This window comes from Stegodyphus dumicola, chromosome 3, assembly GCF_044657685.1.
Source record: "Stegodyphus dumicola isolate Sdum_Otavi_A_Nest chromosome 3, ASM4465768v1".
Taxonomy (NCBI): Eukaryota; Metazoa; Arthropoda; class Arachnida; order Araneae; family Eresidae; genus Stegodyphus; species Stegodyphus dumicola.
In genome coordinates this window covers 70,509,154-70,534,476 of record NC_140770.1, presented here as the reverse complement: position 1 = coordinate 70,534,476, position 25,323 = coordinate 70,509,154, and the positions used below count along the sequence as shown (strand labels likewise).

At 32.1% G+C, this 25,323-nt stretch overlaps 1 protein-coding gene across 1 annotated transcript in view; it reads right to left on the bottom strand.

Moving 5' to 3' along the window:
* Nucleotides 1-8,318: 8,318 nt before the first annotated feature.
* LOC146998025 (uncharacterized) overlaps nt 8,319-25,323 on the bottom strand; it is a 305,224-nt gene continuing 288,219 nt past the window's right edge. Inside the window, exon 3 of the mRNA XM_085812349.1 lies at nt 8,319-9,147. Within this exon, the coding sequence (XP_085668475.1) occupies nt 8,986-9,147 (162 nt within the window). The 3' untranslated portion in view covers nt 8,319-8,985. The remainder of the gene's footprint in view (nt 9,148-25,323) is intronic.

Genomic DNA, 25,323 nt, shown 5'->3' with positions numbered 1-25,323 from the left:
CATCAATATTCAAAAGAGGATTTGATGAAATCTTCTGTTTCACCATTGTCTCAGAGTTGGCCTTCTTGCCTGGATCCTGCATATAACAATCAAACGGGAAAATGGGATCCTGAACGCTGGTTTATGAATCATCGAAGTGATAGTATTGGTTCACTTGATGAAACACGTTCAAAACGGGATAGACAATAGGATGGCATGTTGAGTCACAAAAAGGAATCATCTGATCCCAAAGAACGCATTAAAGAAGAAAAAGATGATATTGTTCTCAGCCCACAGCGACGAAGTTTTGGAACTGGTTGCCATGTTATTCAGCAGCCTTCTTTGGCTAGAAGACCTGGTAGTCCCAGCGATGGAAGAGAATCGGAAAACTTTCGAGATTCTTCAAGGAGAATTGGAAGTGGGCGTATCATGGCTAGAGATGGAGAACAAAGAGATTGGGAACGTGATCGTGAATATGGATATGGTTCTGGCAGAAATGAACGTAGAGATCGTTTTGATCAAGAAGATAACGAAAACGACTTGAGGCGATATTCGAGCCGTTATAACCGGGGAGACAGACGTTCAAGAGGTCGAGATCGAATTGATGAGGTTGAACCTGAATGGTTCAGTAGTGGTCCCACTAGTCAGTCAGAAACTATAGAACTTGTTGGGTTTGAAGATAATCAAAATGAGGATGAAAATCGTAAGCCATCAAAAAAGGCAAGTAAAAGAGCTAAGCAGAATTCTCGCCGCTCAAGTTTAAAATCTGATGAAGGTGAAAGGAATGAAAATGTGACATAAATTGATAATTCCAAGAAAAAAGCTACTTTTTCAGCAAGAAACTAACGCCCTGTCAACAACGATGGTCAACCATCGAACGAGAGGCATTTTGTGTCAAAATGCTTCTAGTTTGCCTTGAAAAAATTTGACACATGGATTTTCGGTGCCAGAGTGCAGATTGTATCTGATCATAATCCCCTCACCTACTTGATCTAAAGCACCCCTCATGGTGCTAAACTGTCTCGTTGGGCCTTAGCGTTACAACGGTATAACATGACTGTGACATACCGCAAAGGAAGTTCACATGGGAAAGCTGATGCTTTGTCAAGGTTAACAGTTAACTCTTTCTCTCTCAATGAACTCAATGAGCAGCATTGTCTCTACGGTGACGAATGTGCTTCTTGTGGGGGGACTTGTAAAGATCGTGACTTGTAAAGATCGTGACTTAAAGAGAACGTGAAATATAAATAATAGGAAAAGAACTTGCATTTTACGGTGTGGCAACAAGAAGGGATTCGGAAGATTTTATATATATATATATATATATATATATTTTTTTTTTTTTTTTTTTTTTTTTTTTGTCTAGAGAGTTTAAGATTTTAGTATTTTAATAGTTGTAAGAGTTTTAACTGTAGTAGTTAAGAGTTTAAAATTTTGATAGTTAAGAGCTGCAGCATTTATATTTTTGGTTCTGTTTTAAAATTCAAATAAAAGTATTTTGTTCATTCTGAAAATTTAGCTTTGTTCTTCCTAAAAAGTTCAATATCCATTATATTGAAATAAGGAAAGGATGTTTACTGTATGTCAATGTAATATATCTTATGTTTATATATTTACTTATCGGAAAAGTATTCTCAGATATATATGCGTAGCTAAAGACTATATATGCGTAGCTAAAGATGACTTTAGTCTAAGAATTCAATTGAGTTGCATGAATGAGATGTTTATGTGTAAGCTACCGAAACTGACAGAAATGTAAGCTGAAAGAAAAGCCAGCTGAAAGAAAAGCCATTGTATAAATTAAACTCTCCAGGCAACACTCAAGTTTAAATCATGCTCTTATTAGCACATTAGGTTCGGTTTTGAAAATAGTGTGTCAATGAGATCAGGCTGAATATCAAGTTGAAATTTAAGTAAATAACATCATAATTATTAGAATAATCAAATATGAGTAGAATGAAAATAAATTTTAAGTAGTGTGTTATCATTTTTAAAATTTAAGAATTTCAAATTTACAATAGCTAAATAATTAGAAATGGAAAAACAAAATTCTTTTCCCTTTTCATTCTTCACAAACTTAACATTCAAGAAGAAGCATTCTGAATTCCCTCTCTTTATTCAACTTTTATAATCATCATGTATTTATTCAAGAAATATTCTGATGATGGTAATATCGCTTGAAAGAATGATCGAAAGAATTCGGAATCTTTACGTTCCCTTAATATTCTAGAATTGTGAATATTTATGATTTATGATTTTTCAGAATATCTGTAAGTGGTTCTCAATTTTATGCGTAATTTGAAATTTAAAGTGTTATTCAGAAACGCTCTCTTTTCCTATCTATGCAAATTTTATTGAAGGATTTTGGAAACATTTAACTTTCCCTTTTCTTTTGTTTAGGTGATGATGCAAACTTCAAACTTTCATAAGCTGTATTTCTTATACAAATTTGATACATAGTTGACCATTTTTAAGCAGAATGCTTGTTTAAAAGCTAGCCCAGTTTCTGCTACGTTTTTTATTCTTTATTAGTAGCAAAATGCATATTTTATTCTTTATTAATTAGCAAAATGCATAAAGTTATTTCCTTAATATTAAAGCAAACATATTTGCTTCATGATCAGTACAAATATTTCCGATTATGCGGATAGAATTTTTTTATAAATGGAATGAATAGGCTATAAAAATTCTTATGACTTTCAAGAACTCATTTTATTTTGATACAGATTACCTAATAACAGTGTAAAATAGAAACTTAAACTTTTATAACTGAAATATAATTGTATCCGATGAATGTAAACAGTTGCTATTGCACCATGTAATTCTAATCTTACCTTATGAGAAATATAAAATACAATTAGGGTTATGTTATTATAAGTAAGCATAAATTCTTGGTGTTGTTTTGTGCACTTTTCTTTGTATTTGCTTCGAATTACTGTAAATTAACATATGCTTTATAGCTTTTGTTTTTGTATATTTTCTTATATTTCTTTCGCATTTCGTGTTTTTAAAAATCATGTTTAATTGTTCTGTATTTATGTACATGGTTACTTTCTTTTGATCTATTTTGTGAAATTAAATATTTATTTCGTTTAACGTGTTGCAAATAACTCCAATAAAGCTTAAAATACCATATATTGAAATTTGCCTGGAGTTGCAATATGTCAACTAAATTTAGTGAAATATCACTAAATGTGACGCCTTCTAGAAGTATCTAGAGATTTCGATTCGGTAAATATAAGATTTAATAGAAGCTAAACATGGAACCTTTTTTAAAATAGTATTCTCTTACAGAAAGCTATGAAAGAAAAATTAAACGAATTTAGTATGAATAAATTAATCAGTTTCAGTACCTCAAATGTGAATTTTAGTGCTTATTTTATTTAACTAGTTTAATGAAATAAGCGTATTTACAATTTTACTTCAGAGTTAAGTTTGATGGTATGTACAGGGTGTCCACAAAGTTAATGTGCTTCTTTAACAGCTTGTTGTTTGGCAATGCACTTTTCATACTTTCACAAGCAAGGCTCAACGTTTTTGTGTGGTGGCCATTTTGCTGAAACATTACGTCTGGCTAACGCTCTTACGGCTGTGAGCAAATGTAATTAATCATTCAACTCGCTTATGAAATGAGAAATTTCGTATCCCCACACCCTCATATTATGTGTAAATTAAAGCAAAACAAATTGTCAGGAAAGATTATATAATAACGCCACAAAAATTTACAGAACTACCTCTTATGGGGTGCTCAAAACGATAAGGTAAATGTTTTCAGGTAGTTTTGCGAGCCTTCTATATTTTCGGTGTGAATGTTCAAACGCTTATGCTTTTAATAATACTGAACTGAATTTAACTAATTTTCTCCCTAATTTATTGTTATTATTTACTGCTATTTGTTCCAGTAATATAGAATTTAATTTCAGTATTACTGGAGTTTCATTTTATTCTCCTTCCAAGATTCCTATGATAATAATCACTTTGAACATGTAATCAGGTTCCTTAACACTGAAATTCTTAGAAACAATCAAACACGAGTAAGTGTCATGCAGGAATTTAAGTGGTAAAGTAGTTTTAGGGAACTTGTAAAGTGCTTCTGGTTAAAGTAACGGATTCTTTAAATAGCTGTTTTTCCGTCTAAGTTGAGTTCCTTAAAATTTAAGTAATAAATTTTAACGTTTTGTGCAAAGAACAGCCAACAAATATTTAATCATATCTTAAATTTCTCATAGTTGCTTACTTACGAATGAAATCTTGCGTGACTAAAATGCTCAAAAATACTTACTCGGATTAGCATAGACGATAATGAACACAATACCTGCATATGACAATGTTCGGCATCAAGGTAAACACAAACAACACTTTTCAGACAGTAAGCGATAATTCTTTCTAACAAGTTTGACGTAAATAAACGGAACTTTGTGAGCTCGCGTGACCTGCACTCTCATGGCCAAAACAGAAAGATGCTCCTCCTCTGAGCTGCGAAGTGTATCATGCACTAAACTGCAGCTTTAAGACCATTTCTAATGCCTCGGATTTCTCTGACGTGCAATCTCTGAGAATTTTTGAAAAGTACCAAAGCCTAAAGCCAGATTTTATGCAAATTTTTTCCAATTACTCACTTGAATAATAAAGAGGAATCAAGCATTTGGTTCCTCGAATGACAGCTGTAGTGCCAAGTTACGGGCTTATTGTTTACTAAGATTAGATATCCAGCTTAAAGTGATTAATCCAAGAACAATTCTTTAAGAAAAGTTCTGAATTAATGCTTTATTCGCATTTGTACGCTTCAGGCAAACAGATAATCCTGACTGTTTCACGGTATAATTAATTGCGGATATTTTATTCATATATATCGATTCATATGTAAACAAGCGCAAAGCTTCAAATGAACTAGGTACCTTTGCAAAATTTTCAGCGAAAAATATGAAGTTAATTGCTTCTTTTAAAAACATTCAATACGGGTTAGATCTAATGTAATCTATAATTTGGATTATGAACTGTACCAAAAAGAACATTATTGCAATTTATTTGTTTCAGATTCTCTTTGTTCTAGGCTCTGTTTATTTCTTCTAGGTAACATCATGAATATTTTTATATGTATACATGCATTTTAATCTATGTGTTAACGTTAGCACGGAAACATTTTACTTCATTATTAAGGTATTAAACTTTACCACGCGCTTAATTTCTGGCATTAAAAGTTTAACCTGGAATTCTGTAATTAATATGTTCAGTTACAAACTTTATTCAAACTGTAATCTCATAAGCATTTTAAAATGTTAAATAGGAAATAAATGTAAATTTGATGTTCTTTGTCGTTTTTAATTCTTATATCGAAATCCGCAAGTAAATCAAGTTAACAGTATCTACTAAACAAATTTGAAAACAAATCAACCAATGGATATGCAATATATAATATTCAATTCCTGTGAATTCCAAAAATTCCAAATCAAAATAACTAATTTAAAAACAGAGTTTTGAGGTAAAACAGAAAGTGGGCTTGAAAACTTTTGTGTAGATACATTTTGAGCTTTTACAGTTTTCACTACCGTTAACTTTTATTGCATAACAGAAAAGTATAGAATTTAATGTTCTACTCCTGTCCTAGTATATATATATGTGTGTGTGTGTTATATCTATCCTAGTATATATGTCTATCCTAGTTATGTCTATCCTAGTATATGTATGTGTGTGTGTGTGTGTGTAATGATTTTAAAATGCGTAGATGAAAACAGTGGAACTTTTAACAGCTTAGATACTGCATAGATGACCGTAAATATCCTAGTGGGTTGAAGGTGGCAGAGTGGAAAGCATGATGACGCAATTTAGCACAATATATCTTGAAAAATCACAATCTTTATTTTTTTATGCATATCAAATCATATTTTTTCAGACAAGATGTTTCCTAATTATATTTTAATATAGTAAGTTGCATTTTTAGTACGACGTCGTTTCAAGCAAGTAAGCGGCAGCATACATAAAAAGAATCTTGCCGGAAGGAGAGCATTTGTGGAAAAGGGGAAAAGTTATAGTACTTTCAGAGAAGAACGTTAGGAGTGGGAAAGTTTCAGTTCAGAGTTTTGGTTTACAATTAATCTGATTAGACAAGAGACATCTGCATTAAAACGTTGCGTAAGACAGAAAAATCTGGAACCTCTAAGAAGAGATGAATTTAGGGGCAGATCACCAAATTTAGAATGTTAATTTTGAGGTCGTCAATTATTTTTTGAAACAGCTATCATATTTTGTTATATCTCACATATGCCCCCTTCAAAAGAAGGCGGGGTGAGCAAGGGGAAAGAAAAAGCATTAGAGCAGCAAAATGTGAAAGATATAATTTTGAAAATACAAAAAATATTAATTTTTAAACAAAAAATGATTGTCATAAAGTTTTGACCGATATTTTGACTCAATTTAACATTTCATTGAAAGTCAAAAATTTTTAACTGGATTATTAATTTTAGCACTGTATTCTTTTAAAACAATAGCATATTTTAGAGTTCTGAGGTAAGAATGTCCAGTGAAATTTTGTATTCTTGATAGTTCCAGACGGTAAAAGTTCAAATAAAAGTCTTTCCAATTTTTGTTGATGAAAATATTTCTGTTATAATACAAATTAAGATGCCAACTTTCATGTTACTTGTTAGAATTTTCATAATTATGTTTTTTAAGGAAAGCATTTTAAAATATAAAAATTTTGTAACACATCATTCATAAAACAAACAAATTTCAAACTTTTTATTATTATTAAGACATTTAAAATTTACTTATTCTTTACAAAACTTGAATACTCCACAAATTTCTCTAAATACCAGCGTATCCATCATATTGATTTATCAGTTGAGTAAACTGATGTTTATTCTTCGCCAGTGGCCAAAAAATTTCCGAATTAGTAGTTACTGTAGAAAAGACCTCCGTTCCTTCGAGTTTCCCACCAGCGGCCGAGCGGTAAAGTCGCTGAACACTGGTAGTTCGGTCCGAGGTTCGAATCCCGCGAACGGGCTGGCTGCATGATGGGCGTTTTCCCCATGTGTAACGTGTATACGAGCCAGTTTCCCTTAGAAAGTCCTCCACGAAGGCATCCCTCCCCTTAGACAGATAGCCCTAGTGTGCTTTGCCGTAATTAAAATAAACTAAACCATACCAAACCAAAACCTTTGATAGAGCGAGATTGACAGCGAGATGCTAGTCGATGTTGACGCTTCTATCAAGGGAAAACTTCGAACTGAGTTCCGGCACAAAAAGGTAATGTTCCATCAAGATAATGCAAGACCACATATGTCTGCATTCATTGGCTGGATTCTGTACGGACTCGAATGATATTTTTGCCACGCACACCATTCAAACCCGACATCGCTCTTTCGGACTTCTACCTTTTTTTCACACTTGCAGCTATATCTTGCTGGTGCTATCTTCCATTCTGCACGAGCATCAGAAATGAAGTTGATCTGTTTTTGGACTCATGGCCACCAAGTTCCTGGGCCGAAGGCTTTGAAAAGCTACCAAAACGTTGGCAGAAAATCAAACATTAGAGTGTGGTTACTACCTGCACTAAAGATATTGCCTCATTTTTTTTCTACTTTGTTAAAATCGGTTTTTAGCGGAAGACTTTCGTTACAACCAGATATTTAGGTAAAGATTATTTACAAAGAAATATATTACATGTGTATTTTTAGTACTTATCTTACTGCTTATATACTACAGAAATATTGGATCTTTGAACAAAACCCAACCCACATATCTAAAAAAATAATACAAATTATGTTAAGTATGTCACTATCCCACAGCATATTCTATTTCGTTGTGCGGTTATAGTATCGACTGGAGATGACTACTCGCGACGAAAAGGCGATAGCTGTGTCTAGGATATGTCGTTCCTTCACTACGATAACCTGTCCTTCCTAAGATGGCCGAAAAATGAAGAGTAAAAGTTAGAAACAAATGTAACATTAAAAAACAAAGTAAATAATCCATGGTTAACTAGAAACATTTGCCCTAAATTTATTTCCTAACCTTAACTTTATTTACAAGGAGGCACTGCCACCTGCGGAACAAATTATTTCAAAAAATCTACAAACATATTGTACGTGGAGACGGTTGTTATAGGAATAAGGCTGAATTTTTATCAAAATAAGTATTTCTCCTGCTTACTGAATAGCAATTAAATAAGTCTTAAAAAAGCCTGTATATATTTCGTAAAATAAATATATTTCCTAAAAGTCATCCTCTCTTTTTACTTCATAATTTATATGATATAAAATAATAGTTCTAGATTTTTTCAAAAGAAAGACCTTTTTTTTATAATTTTATATAGTTTCTACGTTTTCCATATTTTTATATAATTTTTATGTGTACAGTTTCATATGAAAAACATCTTATAATATATATAGCATTTATGAAATATATGATTGTTTTTATGTAAGCAGAAAAAGCGTAATGATAAAATTTTATGTGAGTTTAAAATTCATTGCTTTTCTTTATTTATAGACTTTAATGAATTAGCTTTCCTGAAAGGTTTAACATCAGGAGTTATCATATTTTAACCAATAAAAATAAATCAGAAAGGAATTTCTAACTTTTCTGTAGCATTTTGTAACTAACCCAACTAATTTGATTGTTCCTTCGCTGTTGCTTCCCATGATGTTTAATATCTGATATTGCATTCTTATTGTTGCCATATATTTTCTGATATGTATATAGAAAATGCTTATCATTTCGTTTTGCGCCAACTCAGTAGTTTGCCTTTTAATGCAAGCAGTAAAAAGATATAGTAAATTTTAATTAGAAAATTAACTTAAAATATGAATTAGCATAGAAGAATTTTTAGTAGGCACATTATTCTAATATTTGTCTAAAATTTGATGTTCTAAGGCACATATTTAATTCCTTCGAGTTTCCATATAATCATTCATTTTCAAAATTTTCCTTTGTTCTTAAAGTTCAGCTACTCTTTTCTCTAGACATTTTTTTACGTGAGCATTTTTCCTTTTATGTGACACTTTTGGCCTAGAATTCGATAACATACAGACTAGGCCACCAAGACACTGTAAAACCTTTTAGTAGTAGACGTGGTTTAGCAGTAGAAGAGTTAATAGACTTTCCTAATTCTATCAAAAATTTCAATTTTTTGTTGCACCTCGTCCGGTCAAAAATGGAGTTCACACACCCCTGTAAAACAAGACATTTTAAAATTATCTTTTTATCGTTACAACTGTGACATATTATGTTAATATCAATAACTAAAATCAGTGAGCCATTTTATTTAATTAAGTTTGATAATTAAATATCAGTTATAAAGCTAAATACTTCATAGTAGTATAAAACCAATTTCATAAAGAGTTTCCTAAGTAATTTGTAATGTGTATAAGTTTATTATAATAATTACAGTCTTACTTATATTTTAAAGGTAGTTATAACATAGGTTCATAATTAAGAATAACATAAAATCGTGTATTAAACGCAACCTTGATGCATTGAAACTTATATACACGAAAATTGTCTTATAAAACAGTAGAAATTATTTATATAAAATATTAGAAATGATTTACAAATTATTGATTTCTATGTCATTGCTGACGTCCGAGTTCTTCTTGTTTATATATATCGTTATTTCCTTCACTATTATCGCTATCTAAATAGAATACAATAGAGAAATAACATTTAAGTTTTCAGTATAAAATACGTTTAGCTTTGAAAGAAACACACTCCTTTTGAAACCATTAAAACCGGCGACATCAAATTAAATTAAGCAAAAATTTCTTATACCTAAATATTTGTTTGTAAATTTCTTATATCTAGAATCTAATAACGAAAACATAAATACCATAAATATATCGATAAAATAATAAGAAACTGACAGTTTTAAGACTTAGTAAGGTATTAAAAATGAAAAAAAAATCGAACTTCCTTTTGAATGTTTAGTAGGCTTAAAACCTTCATTCCTTCGTAAATGGTTCGAATTATGAATTTAAATTCAAAATAGCCACTTTTGGCTACTAAAGGTGAAAACGACTACTAATAATTCCCATGACATGTGGCAACTGCACATTTATGCACATCAGTATGCTATGAAATTATTATGAAATTATGTGAAAACAAAAATTAATTAGTATTATAGAAATCGCAGTACGTTATAAGCACATTTATAATCCACCATATACTACGGGGCTTTTAGCTTGAAGGCTGGAAAGAGCGAGGTTCATGAGAAGACTAACTGCGAGGTCAAAGCTTCCTCTCGCTTCAGTGTCAGGGCTTTTTTCTCTAAGGAATTGTTACTGATTGCCATTTAACGACAGGGGAACGTCATCTACTGTCAGAGGCAAGCACCACATTTCGGCTATCCTGGGATTATCTGGCCCTCCTGGCGACATTGAAAATACAAAAAACATATTGTAAGATTTCAGAGTCTAAAAAAATAAATCTCTGCACGTTACAGAGTTTTTTAATCGTTTTTCAGCTCTAAAAATGGCAAAATAAGCTGATTTCTTTTTTGAAGTTTCGTTTGTCGTCAATAAACACTTGTTTCCCCTCTTAAAAGGTCGTTTGTCATCTCTATTTTATTTTTAATATTATTAATATTTATCTTTTTAACATTCATTTTAGCAATGGTCTTGCATCAATATTCTGGACTGCAGTCCCATGCTTTAAGAAATTCAAAACATGCCGCGTTGCAGCTGGATCCTTCATGATTTTCTTCTTTGACAACATCCAATATGTTTCTCTAGAATCCAAAGTATTTTGATTTTAGTTTCAAATAAGGTCTATATTGGGTTCCTTTAATCGCAACTAGATCTGCAGCTTTATAAGATTTTGTTACTGGTCTTAAATTATAAGTCTTCCTGTTTTCTTCTTGAATTTTAAAATTCTCCTTCTTCGCATACCTTCTCAGTTCTTCTCTAGAAGCTTCAAAACTAGCTTAAGGTTCAGCTTCAATCATTTCTTTTAGCTTATCGAGATGTGTAATACCCATCTTCGTAATATAAAGCAGTTCAAATGGTGTCGTATGTATATTCCTTTTCTCATTCGCATATTTATACCACTGAGCTGGATTTTCTAAAGAAAATTTTGAAGGAATGGATATGATAGTCTGATTGATACGCTTGACTTCTCTCTTGCCTTTTTGCAGGTCAGAAGTAATTACATTTAGAGCAATAATCGGCGAATCGCTAGAGATGAAAGTTGTACCCCCATCAGAGATTACATGGGAAAGGCTGACAAATGTAGCCTTTTGGATTCACAATTTTCCTGTAATTTTAGAAGATGTTATGGCTTTTCTAGGATAAATCTACACAAACTTAGTACATGCATCAATGAGTTGCTAGAATGTATTTATTTTTATGTGTACTCATCAAAGGCCCAATGTGATCTATATGATACCTTTCTAATGGTGTGTCTTCTTTATGCAGTGGGTGTAGAAGACCATCTTTCCCCTTTCATGATGCACAAGAAATAACAGACACAATTTGCTAAGACCTTTTCTACTTTCCGTTTAATCTTGGGAATTAATATTCTTTGATGTTTTTCTCAGTATAGTTTTTTTTATGTTTAACTCTTGTATATCCAATCTCTTGGGTATTTCTTATAATTTCTGCATGCTTTCAGGTACTACCATTAATTCTTTACCATCAACAAACCTATAGAAAATTAAATTTCTGCCGCAATAATCATTTTAATTTCAGTAAGGTATTATTTATTTAAATCAAAAATGCATTTATGGGCTATTGATTTAAGAGCATCAACATGAGCCATCCTATAAGCGGGACGATGACAGTGAAAATCGTTTAACACGAAACTGAGGGGGCTGAAATATGTTTTCGTGTTAAAGGATATTGAAACAAAATAATAACATAACATGTATTCAACAAAATTAAGTACATTTGTTTACATATATATGTATATATGCATGTATTTAATAAAAATCAATGAAACAAAAACATCCACAAGAACTTAATGAAAATTAATACAAAGTTTTCAAGCTTTTTGAAAAACAAAACGTTTATTGAGTCTTTGGAAAATAATCTGATATTTTTCTTTGCATTGTCCTTTTTTAGCATCAAATTGTTCAATGTCGTCCATTTTGTTATTCATTTCACCATTGGAATGTGCGTCTAAATAACTGCGCGTACTTTTCATGATGTTCCTCATTTCGTATGACGTGGGAACAGGAGCTGCATTATTCATTTCATTTTCGTCATCGGAATCTACATCAATGATATTTTTTTAGCTTCGAAATCCAAACTCCAAAATATATTTGTCTTCTATAATTGGGGCTGTACACAACATATTATCATCAACTACTGCAACGAATTCTTTCGATAATGCATTAGAACAGTTCAATAATACAGAAACTTTCTCAAACATTTCATTAAGTGTCAAGTCAGTTTCAATATTCTCCTTCTCCATTTCTTTTGGCGCCAAAGAATTTGAGACTTTTGAGAATCGTGCATGACCAAAAACAATTTTCATTCGTCCTTGGAGTCATTGAATTCTATGCAAAGTGCAACATATGAACCAAACTCCTAGATTTTTACTGACACTGCGATGTACTCGTCACCGAATTCCAAAGCTAACTGATAAGAAATGAGATGTTTGTGTGGCGTTTTTAGGGGTAGAAGATGAAAGTAGCTTAGATAAGCAAAACTATGTGTCTCAGGCTATTCCAAGCATATTTCAATGACATGTTAGCCTCCTTTCTACGAAACATGTGAAACCATCTCTCTTTCATTTCACACCCCTCTTAAATCTCGCCTGCAAGCCCGGTGTTTTCCATATTTTGTTCATTCCCAGAGAGGATATCTTTTCGTGTTTAGCGATTTTTGTTTCGTGTTAAGAGAAACAAAATGCATGAAATTATAAAGTAGTTTCTCGGAACCATTGTATTATTTCTATTAACCGAAATTTCGTCTTAAGCGTTTTCGCGTTAAACGTATTTCACTGTAGTTGAATTTTTACAGCAGAAAATCCCGGAGAGCTATACGAGTGGATAAATTTCGTTTCGCTACAGTCTTTTCGAAGCGGAATAGCTAATAACAATTTTAAATGGTAATTCCAATAATTAGACACGAGATTTCTTTTAAGCCTCTATAGGATGACAAAAACGTCAAGTTTGCAGCTAGAATACTTCTTCTAAGCACCTTAATCAGATTGTGAGAAGAAATAGTCTAGCCACCTATACCTACTAAATATCCCAGCTATTTAACGAATAAGCCATTATAAAAATTTCTGATATTTTTTAGTATGAAATTATAAAATTTCTTACTCATATATAGTAGTCATATGCTACATTAGTTAATTTTAGCTTATTGTGTATCGCAAAAACAGAATACAAATTCCGAAATCTCTTCACCATTGTATTTCCTCAGATTTTATTGATTGAGACAAATTGCCTTTTAGATTCCAGCTCGACTAAATGATGCATAATTACGATTAAGACTAATCTGGCACGGTATCTTTCAATCTAAGAAAAAGCAAGAGAGCAGTTCCATATTTTTACAAAAAAATTTCAAAAAAGGTATCTACTTAATTACTCATTTTGAAGTGAGAAATCCAATCTGCGTGACTTATTTCCTCCTTCCTGCATGAACCGAGTGAAAAAATTCGTTAAGTTAATGACTTTTAATGAATTCAGATAAGATGGTTATTAGTGCTATTATTGGGCTCGACTTAAATGCCTGGTATCTTCATTATGAGCTTAAAACTGAATCGATGTTAAAGCGTATAAAGAAAGAAAGTGAATATCACAGAGGAATGTTAAGATAATTAATGCATTCAGTCAATTAATATTTACGAGTTGAGAATAAAGTGAAAATTAAGATAACACTGTGAATGGGTTTCTCCAAATGGATCTAGGATACATGTTTCGTTTTATTTATATCGTATGAGAAGATTTAGTGCAAGGAGAAAAAGAATAAATTTGTAAAAAGAATATTACTAATTCCTTTCTATTACTCTTGAATAATTAATTGATCATTCATTTATGTATGCTTTCCAGATAAAAACTCGATTAATTCTTTTTTTTTCTATTTAAATAAGAAGTTTTACATTAAATTTAAATTAGGCTTATTACAGAAGTTTTAAATGAGCATAATAATTTAATTCTTCAGGCATTTAGTAAAAAGAAAATGAATAAATAAAAGTAAAAATGCATTCTTCCACAATATTATGAATACTCTTTCATTTGTTTTTATAGATAAGTAAACAATTATTTTATATCATTAATGTTTTCTATCATTTCTTAATAGAAATTATTAACACTTTTTTATTATTTGCTCTCAGTGCTGGTGGTAGTTTTGGCCCATAACCTTAAACGTCAGCATGCGCCAAATGCAAGTGAAAATACATAAGTACCACTTACAAGTTTAAAACAAAACGGTCTTGTAAAATCGAATGAAAAAGTATAGTTATAAGATGATTAGATATAGAACAAGTATTATGAAACTAAAAAAATGATATCAAATGTAAAAACAGAGATAAAATCGCAAACTCTGAACATAATAAATACATAGCGTAACACATTATATTAAAACAAAATCAAATTGAATAATAAAGACCCGCATCTTCAAGGTGCTGAAATAAATTTGCATTGACCTCTTTTACAATTATTCGGTCAAGAGGCATGCCACAGTCACTAAAATACTTCATTCTAAATCTGTACAAATAATGGCACTTGATTAAAATATGACGCATTGACAGAAATGCAGTACGTTTGGGACAAACTGATTACTTCTGTTCTCAGAAGAAAACTGTTTGACTTTTCAGTCGAGTGGTAAGCCAATAGTTCCCAGGTATTCGACAAGTTTTCACTCATCTTAGCTTATATCAAGCTGACAAATCCCAGAGTTTCTGCCAATTATTTAAGATTTTCTGTTTTATAAACTTTCTGTTGTCATTCGAAGGGACAAGCTGACTGGACAAATACAAATAGATTGCAGACCTTCCTGTGACGTTTGCTAGCTCGTTAGATCTTACGCTCATAATGTCCAGGTATCCAGCAATACAGGTACTCGTACTCATTGTTCCTTAATTTTAGATACAGAATGAGGAAATCTACTGCGACAGGGTTCTAGGTATTTGAAAATGATTCTAATGCTTTTATGCACTGAGCGAGTCAGTATATTATAAGCGTTTTCTGGGTTAAAATGGATATGAATGAAAATACATAATGCTTACAGCAGTTAGTTCTGATATGAGGAATGATCAAGCTCCATGAAGTCGTATTCATGTGATCTCCAATAATGAATGATGCATCAACGTATCCAGTTGCTTTCGATACATCAGTAAATACAGGAACATGACTACTGTAAGTTTCTTCTGTGTTGAAGAAAAAGCTGCCTGTGCACCAACCCGTTAGTATCTGTTTTTAGAAAATGCTGGAATGCATCAAGAAGCCGAAATTGAACATTCTCTCTCACCTTTTTATAGCGTTTTATATTTATCTACATTATCTGACTTATTTAGAATATGTAGTTTACAGTTAAGCAATATTCTCACATTTGTTCCTTTTGCCCTCCATATTACTAAAAGCTATGGATCGTTCTGTATTTGCAGACTTCCATTGTATTTGCAAATTTGCTGTTTGGATTTTGCTTAAACGTCAAATTAAAACACAATGACACTTAAAGTTTGCGAATGCATTACGATGCTCATTTTACAAACGCCAAAGAAATTACACGAATAAAATTCTTTTTGAAACATTTTCTGCTGTAAAATTAATAATATCCTTTGCATAAAGATTTCAAGAATATAACATACAAGTTTTAAGCAATGAATAAAAAAATTTTAAAAATGGACGAATAAAAAAATAATGGTCCGAAAGATTTATTGTTGCCAGAAACGAACTTTCCCTAGCTTTTTCATTGTTTTGTATTTTATATTTGAGCGGTGTAGAGAATATTAAATGACAAATTGATGCTGCTTTATTTATGGCCAACAGGCATTTTATAAAATTCCTTGCATCGTGATTGTTCTTTTATTTAGTTAGGATTTTTTACATTTTTTTCCACTTTTATACCCTTCTTTGCAATTTTTCTACCTACCTTCATAAATTCGCCGAAGAAAATGAGATCAAAGGTTTAGAAACTGGGCTTTGAAAGTGAAATATTAGATCACTAGAAAATACATTTTAAAGAGGCGATTAGGGTTCAATATATTATGTTAATGGTGAAAAGAATACTTTTTATGTTAGCTGTCTCTTCAAATAAGGGATACGGTATCAGCTGATTGAAATAAAAAAATATTAAACAGGTATACATCTATTGAATTGTATTTAAAATAACCCCTTACAGAAGATAAAAAATTCTCATATATTTCCCAGTATTATTTAGAAGGATTTACATCTATTCAATATTTTTCTTTAAAAGAGCTCAAAAGTACTCATTTATTTATTAATATTTCTTACTAAAGTCCAAAACGAATGGGTCCGTTATTTAACAGTGCTCTTCACAAACAACATTTTTAAATAATATTCATTAGATGCTCAAAATGATTCCATCTGTTTAAGTAGTGCTTTTACAGCGCTAATCATCAATTAAATAAAGCGATAGCGACGAAGTGAATGAGATCGCTTAACATCGTAGTTTGGCTTATTATCATATTTTTTCTGACAGCCTTGGTTCATGGCAGCTTTCGAGGTTGTAAGGTGAATGCGAGCCGGTTTTTCTTAGAAAGTCCTCCACAAAGGCATCCCTTCACTTAGGAGTTCTCGTGTGCTTTCTCTTAATCAGTTAATATAAACTAACATAGCTGATTTGAAAAACATGCTAAAAAAGGCTCAAAAAGTAAAGTTCTATTAAAAATTTTATAATTTATATAATAATTTTCCTTAAAACACTTCGACTACGAATTTTAAAAAACTTTACCCTGTTTTCTAACCAAGTGAACAAAATATGTCATAAATAAGGTAAATTTAGCATATGGAAGTTTTTTTGACAATCTGTTTTTTCAAGCCGAATGCTGGGACACATACATCCCAGCCGTAGTTAATGGTGGGATACATATGCGCCCACACGTAGTGATCGACTTACAATAAACACACTTATTATTCTGGAAAACTTTATTATAAGAAATAGATTTACATCGTTTGGTACAGAGTAAAGCATTTCTTTTCATAACTCAGCATTACACATTGGGCAACTCATATTTGTATTTTCTCCATGTTCATTTGCGTACAAAGAGCACAGAGGTGTCTTGATTTTCCAACTATTGGAAGATGATCCCCAACATTCAAGAGATTCTATGTACTTTTAAACCAGCAGTTAATTTTTAAACTTTTAGTGGGACATATATGTTCCATTGGTAGTCAAAGGGTTAAAAGTCCGCTTACATTTAATAGTACTTTTTATAACAGTCCAGGAAATGCATAGGAAAAAAATGTCCGATTAAATTGCAACTAAGTAAAAAGCAATAAAAGAAAATATGTTAAAGGTACTAAAGCACTGCTCTGTGTGTTTGATTATTTAATCAATTATTTTGTAGATTAATTAATTATTTTGATGCCAGTAGTGAAAACCAAAATTGATCTCACACTTTCTGCCTTTAAATTTATAATTAAGCATTTAACTTGATTTAGAAAATTCTAAATTTCTGCTTTAAGTACTTTAATTTTAATTTTTCTAATATATACATGTAGTAATGCAAATATGTATATATTAAATCCCGAAATAGAGGCACACTTTGTTCATGAAAAATGTTTCTTTTATGAAAAAAAAATTTTAATCGACTATTTCTTGTAGGGATAAAATATTTACTTGGAAAGGATAGCAAATACATAAATAAATTCTGTTAATACATTTACAGTATCTTAACATTTCCTCACAGAGACATAAAGGATAAAATTCAGTGAGGTGAGTAAATAATTAATTTAGGCTCCAATGCCTTCTTCCATGTATGCTTAATCTGCATTATCATCTCTTTCCTGAGGTCTTTATAACAGAATTCACTGTGGAAGGGGGGACAACGATTCCCTGTTTTCATATCTTTAAGATTCATTATTAGTTGAATATAAATGTGAACGGAGTTTCAGGTATTCTTTGCAAAGAAATATGTTTTCAATAATATTGAATGTAATAGTCTCCCATTAAATTTAAACATTTGCATAGGGTTACTTGATAGCTTGATTAGTTTTAATTGGCCAAGCACATTTATTTTTCCAAAACAGCGGCAATACAGGTTTAAGAATTTTCAGAAATTCACAGTTTATAATGCAAGTTTAACATACCGGGCGCGTCATAAATTCGTGCAAAGTTCAAAAATTCGTAATCAAAAAAGGAATGCACGGAAAAATTTTCTGTTTGCTCCAATACGGTCAGAGAGACATTGGACGTTTTTCCATGTAAAAAAAATAAAATTAAAAAAATAAATAAATAAATAAAAATTTTAAAAAATATGTTTCCAAAAGTAACCGGCAGATTGCGCTCACACGGCATACTGAGATATTTTATGCAAATCAGACTATCAATAAAACATTCGGCTGGAAACGGATCCGTCAATCGTAGCCGGCAGCATGCTTTCTTTACCACATCGGCTTTGGTGATTAAATTGTTCTACAAGAATGGTGAATCCATAACTGTAACATTGCGAAAGTTTCACACGGAGAAAGGACCCCATTTTATTGGATGGGATACGGAATTTAGTACGACGTTTTAAGGAAACGGGGAGTTTGGAGGATCGTCAACGAAGTGGCAGACCACCCTTGAGAGCGGATCGTGCCCATGTGATACAAAGTGTCATGAAAAATATGGCAGCCGAGACATCAACGAGGAGTAGCAGTGCTCGTGAAGCTGAGAGAAGAACGAGAATTCCGGAAGCGTCGACGTAAAGCGTCGTCCCAAGCATTTCTGTACGGAATGTTGGAACTGTATCCGTACAAAATCCAGTAACTTCTTTAGTTATTACCGGCAGATACAGATGCAAGACAAAAGTTTGCTATATGGGCGCTGGCACAAATGGAACGTAACCCACAATGGTTGCTGAACGCCATGTGGACGGATGAAGCTCGCTTTTCACTGCATGGTGACGTCAATACGCAAAACAGTCGTCTTTGGGCGACGTCAAAACCTCGTGAGTACTAGATTCAGCCACTGCATTCTTCTCATGTGACTGTTTGGTGTAGTTTTACCGCGTCTTTTATTCTGGGCCCTTCTTTTTTGAAGAATCCTGTCCTGTATCCGGTGTGAAAACTTGTACAATCTCTGCAGCACGGTATCTTATGCTTTGCGTGACCACGTTGTGCCTGCATTGCAGGAAAGACATGCATTACCTGTTGTCACCTTCATGCAGGATGGTGCCCCGCCCCACATTGCACGCGACGTCAAGACGTTCCTGTTGGAATCTTTCACAAAAAACCGAGTGATAAGTCCTGGTTGTAAGATTCAGTGGCCCTCAAGATCACCAGGCTTGACCCCGGCAGATTTTTGGTTGTGGGAATACTTAAAGTCTCGTGTGTATCGGAGCTCCCCAACCACACTGGTGGAACTGAAAAAGGCCATTCGACTGACCGTCGCTGCCATCGATGGCCTATTACCTTGTGGTGGTGGTAATGTTGAGCAACTGTTACTAAAAAACAAATGCATAGTGTCATGTTATTGTGATCTGTTTCTGTTTGCGTGATATGAATAAAACGTCTCAGTATGATGTGTGAGCGCCCTCTGTAAGTTACTTTTGTAAACTTTTTTTTACATGTAAAAAACTCCAATGACTTTCTGACCATATTGACGCAAACAGAAAATTTTTCCGCGTATTCCTTCTTTTATTACGAATTTTATAAACTTTGCACGAATTTATGACGCATCCGGTATATACACTGGTGTGCAAAACTTAAGCAACAGCAGGGTTTTTTGCCATAACTCCACGAGAAGTCAACTGAGAGACATGAAATGCAGAAATGAAGGAGAGTATTATGTACACTGCTCAAAGAAAAAAATGGGACAGTGCTATATCTCCGGTTCTACTGGGCCGATTGACAAAATTCAAACTGCGTTTTTCATGTCTCGAAAGCGCGACTTAGGATATATATTAGATTTATATATAGCACTATTCTAACATAGGTATTTTGAGACAAAATCGGACTTTTTCTGAAATAACATACCAATTTTTTTCCATATTTCGATTCTACGGTTCAAATTATGCCAGAATACAAAGTTTTGTAAAAATCGTACGAGTAGTTTTTAAAATATTAGCTTTCAAAATTTTAGCTCTTAAATGTTAATTGAATTTGGCAAATATTTATTAATATCTCTTTTTTTATTAAACTTTTTTTATTTTTTCTCTCACATTTCGAAATTTAGGTTCATTCCAAATAAAATTTACTCATTTTTTGTGTTTTATTTTTAAAATCTCTATTTTTAAATAATTTTTATAAATTTTTCGAAAAAAATTTTGAATTATAACCTATAAAATTTTTACCATCATCATAAAGTAGGTGTATTTTTAAGCATATCTGCAAAAAATTAGACTTTTTTATTCAAAATTTTCTAAGATATACACGAATTTACATATTTTCGCGTTTTGAAATTTGGCATCTTTTTTTTGAGCGATAATAATGCCAAATGTGGTCTATGGAATTTTGTTACACTGAATTGCCACAGCTATTTTTAACCTTAAATTTCAAGTAAAATTTTACGGAGAATTAATTATATGAAATTTTTTCCCACAATAAGGCGTAATAAATATTTACCAATACTATATGAAAATCTATTTTTTAAATTATAGATGATATTCAAATTTTTAACAATTTTTTTAAATTTCTCTCTTTCTTCCTTTTTTTTAAAAAATAAGAGTACGTTTTTCTAAGAGTAAATTTTTACCTTCGGAGTTTTATCGTTTGCTACTTTACTTCATTTAAATCGAATTGTCTAAAACTGAGAATTTTCGTTTAATGTTTATTTGAATTTAATGAAAATATTTTATGACATTAACTGCATAATTTATTTCAAAACAAACTGTTGCTTTTGAAGTGGCTGAAAGAGCGGCAGATACTATTATCCATATTTTTAAAGCACAGTATATTTTTATAGAAATATAAGATTTAGAATAATCATTTTTATAAAAGTCAAATTATGATATAAACATACAACCCTGTAGAGACTGAATAAATGGAAGTTCAATGGTTATGTAGAAATGATCTGCAGCTACTTAATGGCTGGATAAGTCAGCAGATTCTGTGGACAAGCAAGAATAATTATATAAACGACTCCCAACATTCTGTATTTTTGTATTTAATGTCAACTTAATCTGTAAAAATGTATTTTTGTGCGTAGCTTATTTTCATTATATCCTTAAAATTCTAATTTAGAATGTAATTGTCAAGAACTGAATCCTAATCATCAGTAATATAATAAGTAATTATTACGGTTATTAATAAATCCTTCTTATAAAGTAATTGCAAATATTTCAAAAAACTTTCTGTCTGAATGCAAATATTTTTCTATGCAAAATTTTTAATTTATATTAATCAAGATTGCATACGATATTATTTATTTGCACTTCAATTTTTAACGTCAGCTCTAGTAGAAGTTACAAATAAATTATATTTAATTAAGGATTGGATTGGATTATTTAATTATGGCAAAGTACATGAGGGCTATCTGCCTAAAGGGAGGGATGCCTTCGTGGAGGACTTTCTAAGGTAAACTGGCTCGTATGCACGTTACACATGTGGAAAATCACTAAAACGCCCATGCAGCCAGCCCGTTCGCGGGATTCGAACTTCCGACTGAACTACCAGAACTACCAGTCTTTACCGCTCGGCCGCTCGTGGACTATTTAATTAAGGAATGACCATCTAAATTTAGAAACAGCGTAACGTAACAGCAATTCAGTTATTGGCGCGGTATCTTTCATGTTACTCCCGATTGGCAAGCTACATGATTTTTAATGAGTATTCGGGTTTTGCTAGTAACTTCATTTGGAAATCGCGCTTAAACTAGGTTAGTTGGTTATTTGAACATAGAAAGAATATGGGAGCTATTTGGTTAAGATGCTTTCATAGAGAACCTAGACAACTACGAAAACCAACCATGCAAAACCCTGGGTTAGACTTCGCAACAAAGAATTAGTATTTAACAATCTTCAAATGCTAGGCAACTGGTAAGGCTCCAATTAAATCTCCAATTTAATATTTTATTTGTAAATATTTAAAATATTGTTGTATATTTAGAGACAAAAAGCAGAACTACCAAGCCGTAGTGCAAATGAATATTCATTTTCTTTTGCAATAATTGTATTCACTTAATATTCTTGGAATATGAGCTAAAGAAGGAACGTTCTCGGAAAATTAAAGAAGCGTTTAAATCCAGTGATATAAGGTTTGTCTTAGAAGCTCAGGATCAAAACGATTCTGCAATTGCCCCAGTAGTTGACTTGTAAATGGTTGTGAATTAAGCAGATGACTTTTAATCTTACGTTTTTAGTCAGACAACGTATTCCAAATGTTTTGTATTGCATGATAATGCATCTTTTCATTATTCAATAACCAGTCGGATAATCGCTTGTGTTCCTAAAATAAGTATGTGTACTCAATCGTCCTGCATGTTTTTCAAATTTGTCTTCTTGTGATTTTTTTTCTTTCCCAAAAACTAAAGTTGCCTCTCAAAGGAAAGTTTTTTGATATCGAAGAGACAAAAGAAGTATGACATCTACTTTTAGAGGCATATCAAAAACAGATCTCTACAAGCCTTCTCTTCCATTACATGTTGTGCAGTCAGACAAAAAGTTGCATCAGCGTAAATTCTATAATCTATTTTTATTACACTCTGATTACTTTACTAACATACAGTGAATATATACTCAATCTTTTACTTCAGCTTAATTCGGAATTTTTGACGGAATTGTTGTCGGAACTAGGACTTAGAAGATAGGCCATATTGAATATTTCGATAATCCAATAAATTCAAGGTCAAAATTTCAATATTTTCTTTTCGGAGGGAGGGGAATTTTTTTCAGTTTTGTTCCATTATCCTAAGTATATTTGCTTCGATTCTTTATTTTTTATATAAAAGCGGAAATCTTACGCACGGTATACATATAATGTATAGTTTCAATTAAAATTTAATAATATACAGGGCATTTTCGTGGTTTTACCCATGTGTAACGTGTATGCCAGCCAGTTCCCCTTAGGCAGGTAGCCCTAGTGTGCTTTGTCATAATTAAATACACCAAAACATCTTTATGAAACCAGTCTTTCCTTTCATCTCTTACCTTCAAAATGTTTAGCCTCTAAAGACTGATAAAGACTCTGACCAAATATTGATGAAATGGATTGAATTGAATTATTAAGTTACGTCAAAGCAGGGCTATCTGCCTAAAAGGAAGGATGCCTTTGTGAAGAACTTTCTAAGGGAAATCAGCTGGCATACACGGTACACATGAGAAAATCCACGAAAACGCCCATGCAACCAGCCTGTTTACCGGGATTCGAACCCCGGAGTGAACTATGAGTGTTCAGCGACTTTACCGCTCGGCCGTTTGTGGGCCTTTATGAAATGGAAGGCGATAACTTTATTTAAAATGATTGTCAGAAATATCAAGATATTTCGAAAATTTGGATGCTTTTTAATATACTTGCGTAATGCCTAAAGAAAAAGAGCAAGAATAAAGTAGAATGAAGAAAGAGAGCAAGAATAAAGTAGAATGCCTGAAGAAAAAGAGAAGAAAAAATACATTTTAAGGTAAAATTTAGTATTTGTATTTTTTTTTAATTTAAAACTTTTTAATCTTATGATATTTGATTTTTACGATTTCAAAAATAAAATATTTGACTAAAATATGAATAAAATTTAAGAATCCAAATGTAGGATAAAATTGTGTAAAGCAATGGGCACAATGATAAAAATGATAAAGCAGTGTATGAAAGTCATCCTGAGTTAAAATGTCGCAATCCTAAGTTAAATGTCTCTCTTATTTATATATATCTTTTCTGAACGGAACATTGAAAGGCGTGTTAACTGTGCTTTACTGTATTTTCTCTTTTAATATATGCAGTTTTCAAACGCATCGTAGTCTGAGTTACAAAGTATTTCTCCGAAAGAAACGCAATTCAAATAAATAAAATCAAATTCTGGAAAATTTATATTAATAAATATATTTAAAATGTTTAATTCGAAGGAATAAATAGAAAATTTTAAAACAATTATCTGAAGAGACAATGCAACACAAACAATTAAAATAAAAGTTAAGAATTTAAAAATTACCTAAAATAATAACTATGACAAAAAATATATATAAAGAAAACTATTTGAAAAAAAATAAATGCTGCACCTTTATTTACGCAGTTCGAATAGGTAAGTAGAAATTTTTAAAACAGTTATTCGAAAAAAAAATCATGCAACTTAAACAATTAAAATGAAATTCGAAAAAGAAAAAATTACTTAAAATAATAAGTTATAATTAAAAATATAATATAAAGAATATTATTTGGAAAAAAGGAACGATGGTGACTTTTTTTCCTCTCACGGAAAGGAAACTAGGTTGCCATATATTAAGAAGTTCGCCAAGTGAACTATACTTGGCGCAAACTGACAAAAATGTGCCAACATAAATTTGTGAATTTCTCCGTAAATTTCGCTCCAAATTTTACAAAATTTCATATTTAGGCGTAATTTGAGTCGTAGAATCGAAATATGTAAAAAAAGTGGTATGTTGTTTCAGAAAAAGTCCGATTTTGTGTCAAAATACCTATGTTAGAATAGTGCTATATATAAATCTAATATATATCCTAAGTCGCGCTTTCGAGACAGGAAGAACGCAATTTGAATTTTGTCAATCGGCCCAGTAGATCGGGAGATATAGGACTGTCCCATTTTTTTTTTTTTTTTGAGCAGTGTACGTAAAGGATGACGAAAGCATCGGAGCTGAAAAAGGAATACAATGCATACGGTATGGAATCAAACAAAAACAAGCTTTATTGAACGCATAGTATCGTGACTCATGATTGTCTATCCAAGAGAAAGAACAACAAGCAGATGTTCCTTAATATGTGATATGCCCTTCCCTCACTGCAATGGTTGCTTCGCACCGTCTCCGCATATTCAGAACCTGCTAGTGCAACATTTCTTGCGGTAGGAGTGCCCATTCCTCAATCAGCATCTGTTTGAGTTGTTGGGTGTTCTCCGGAGGATGTAAGCGTGCTGCAATGCGTCTACCCAAAGCATCCCACACATGTTCGATGTGATTTAAATCTGGGTAGTACGCTATCCAATCCATTCGAGTGATATCTTCACTTTCCAGTAGCTCCTCAACAGCAAGAGTCCGATGTGGCCGTGCATTGTCATCGATAAAAATTAAGTCTGGGCCAGTGGCACCTCGGAACAGACGCACATGGGGAAGGAGTAGCTCCTCACAATAGCGATC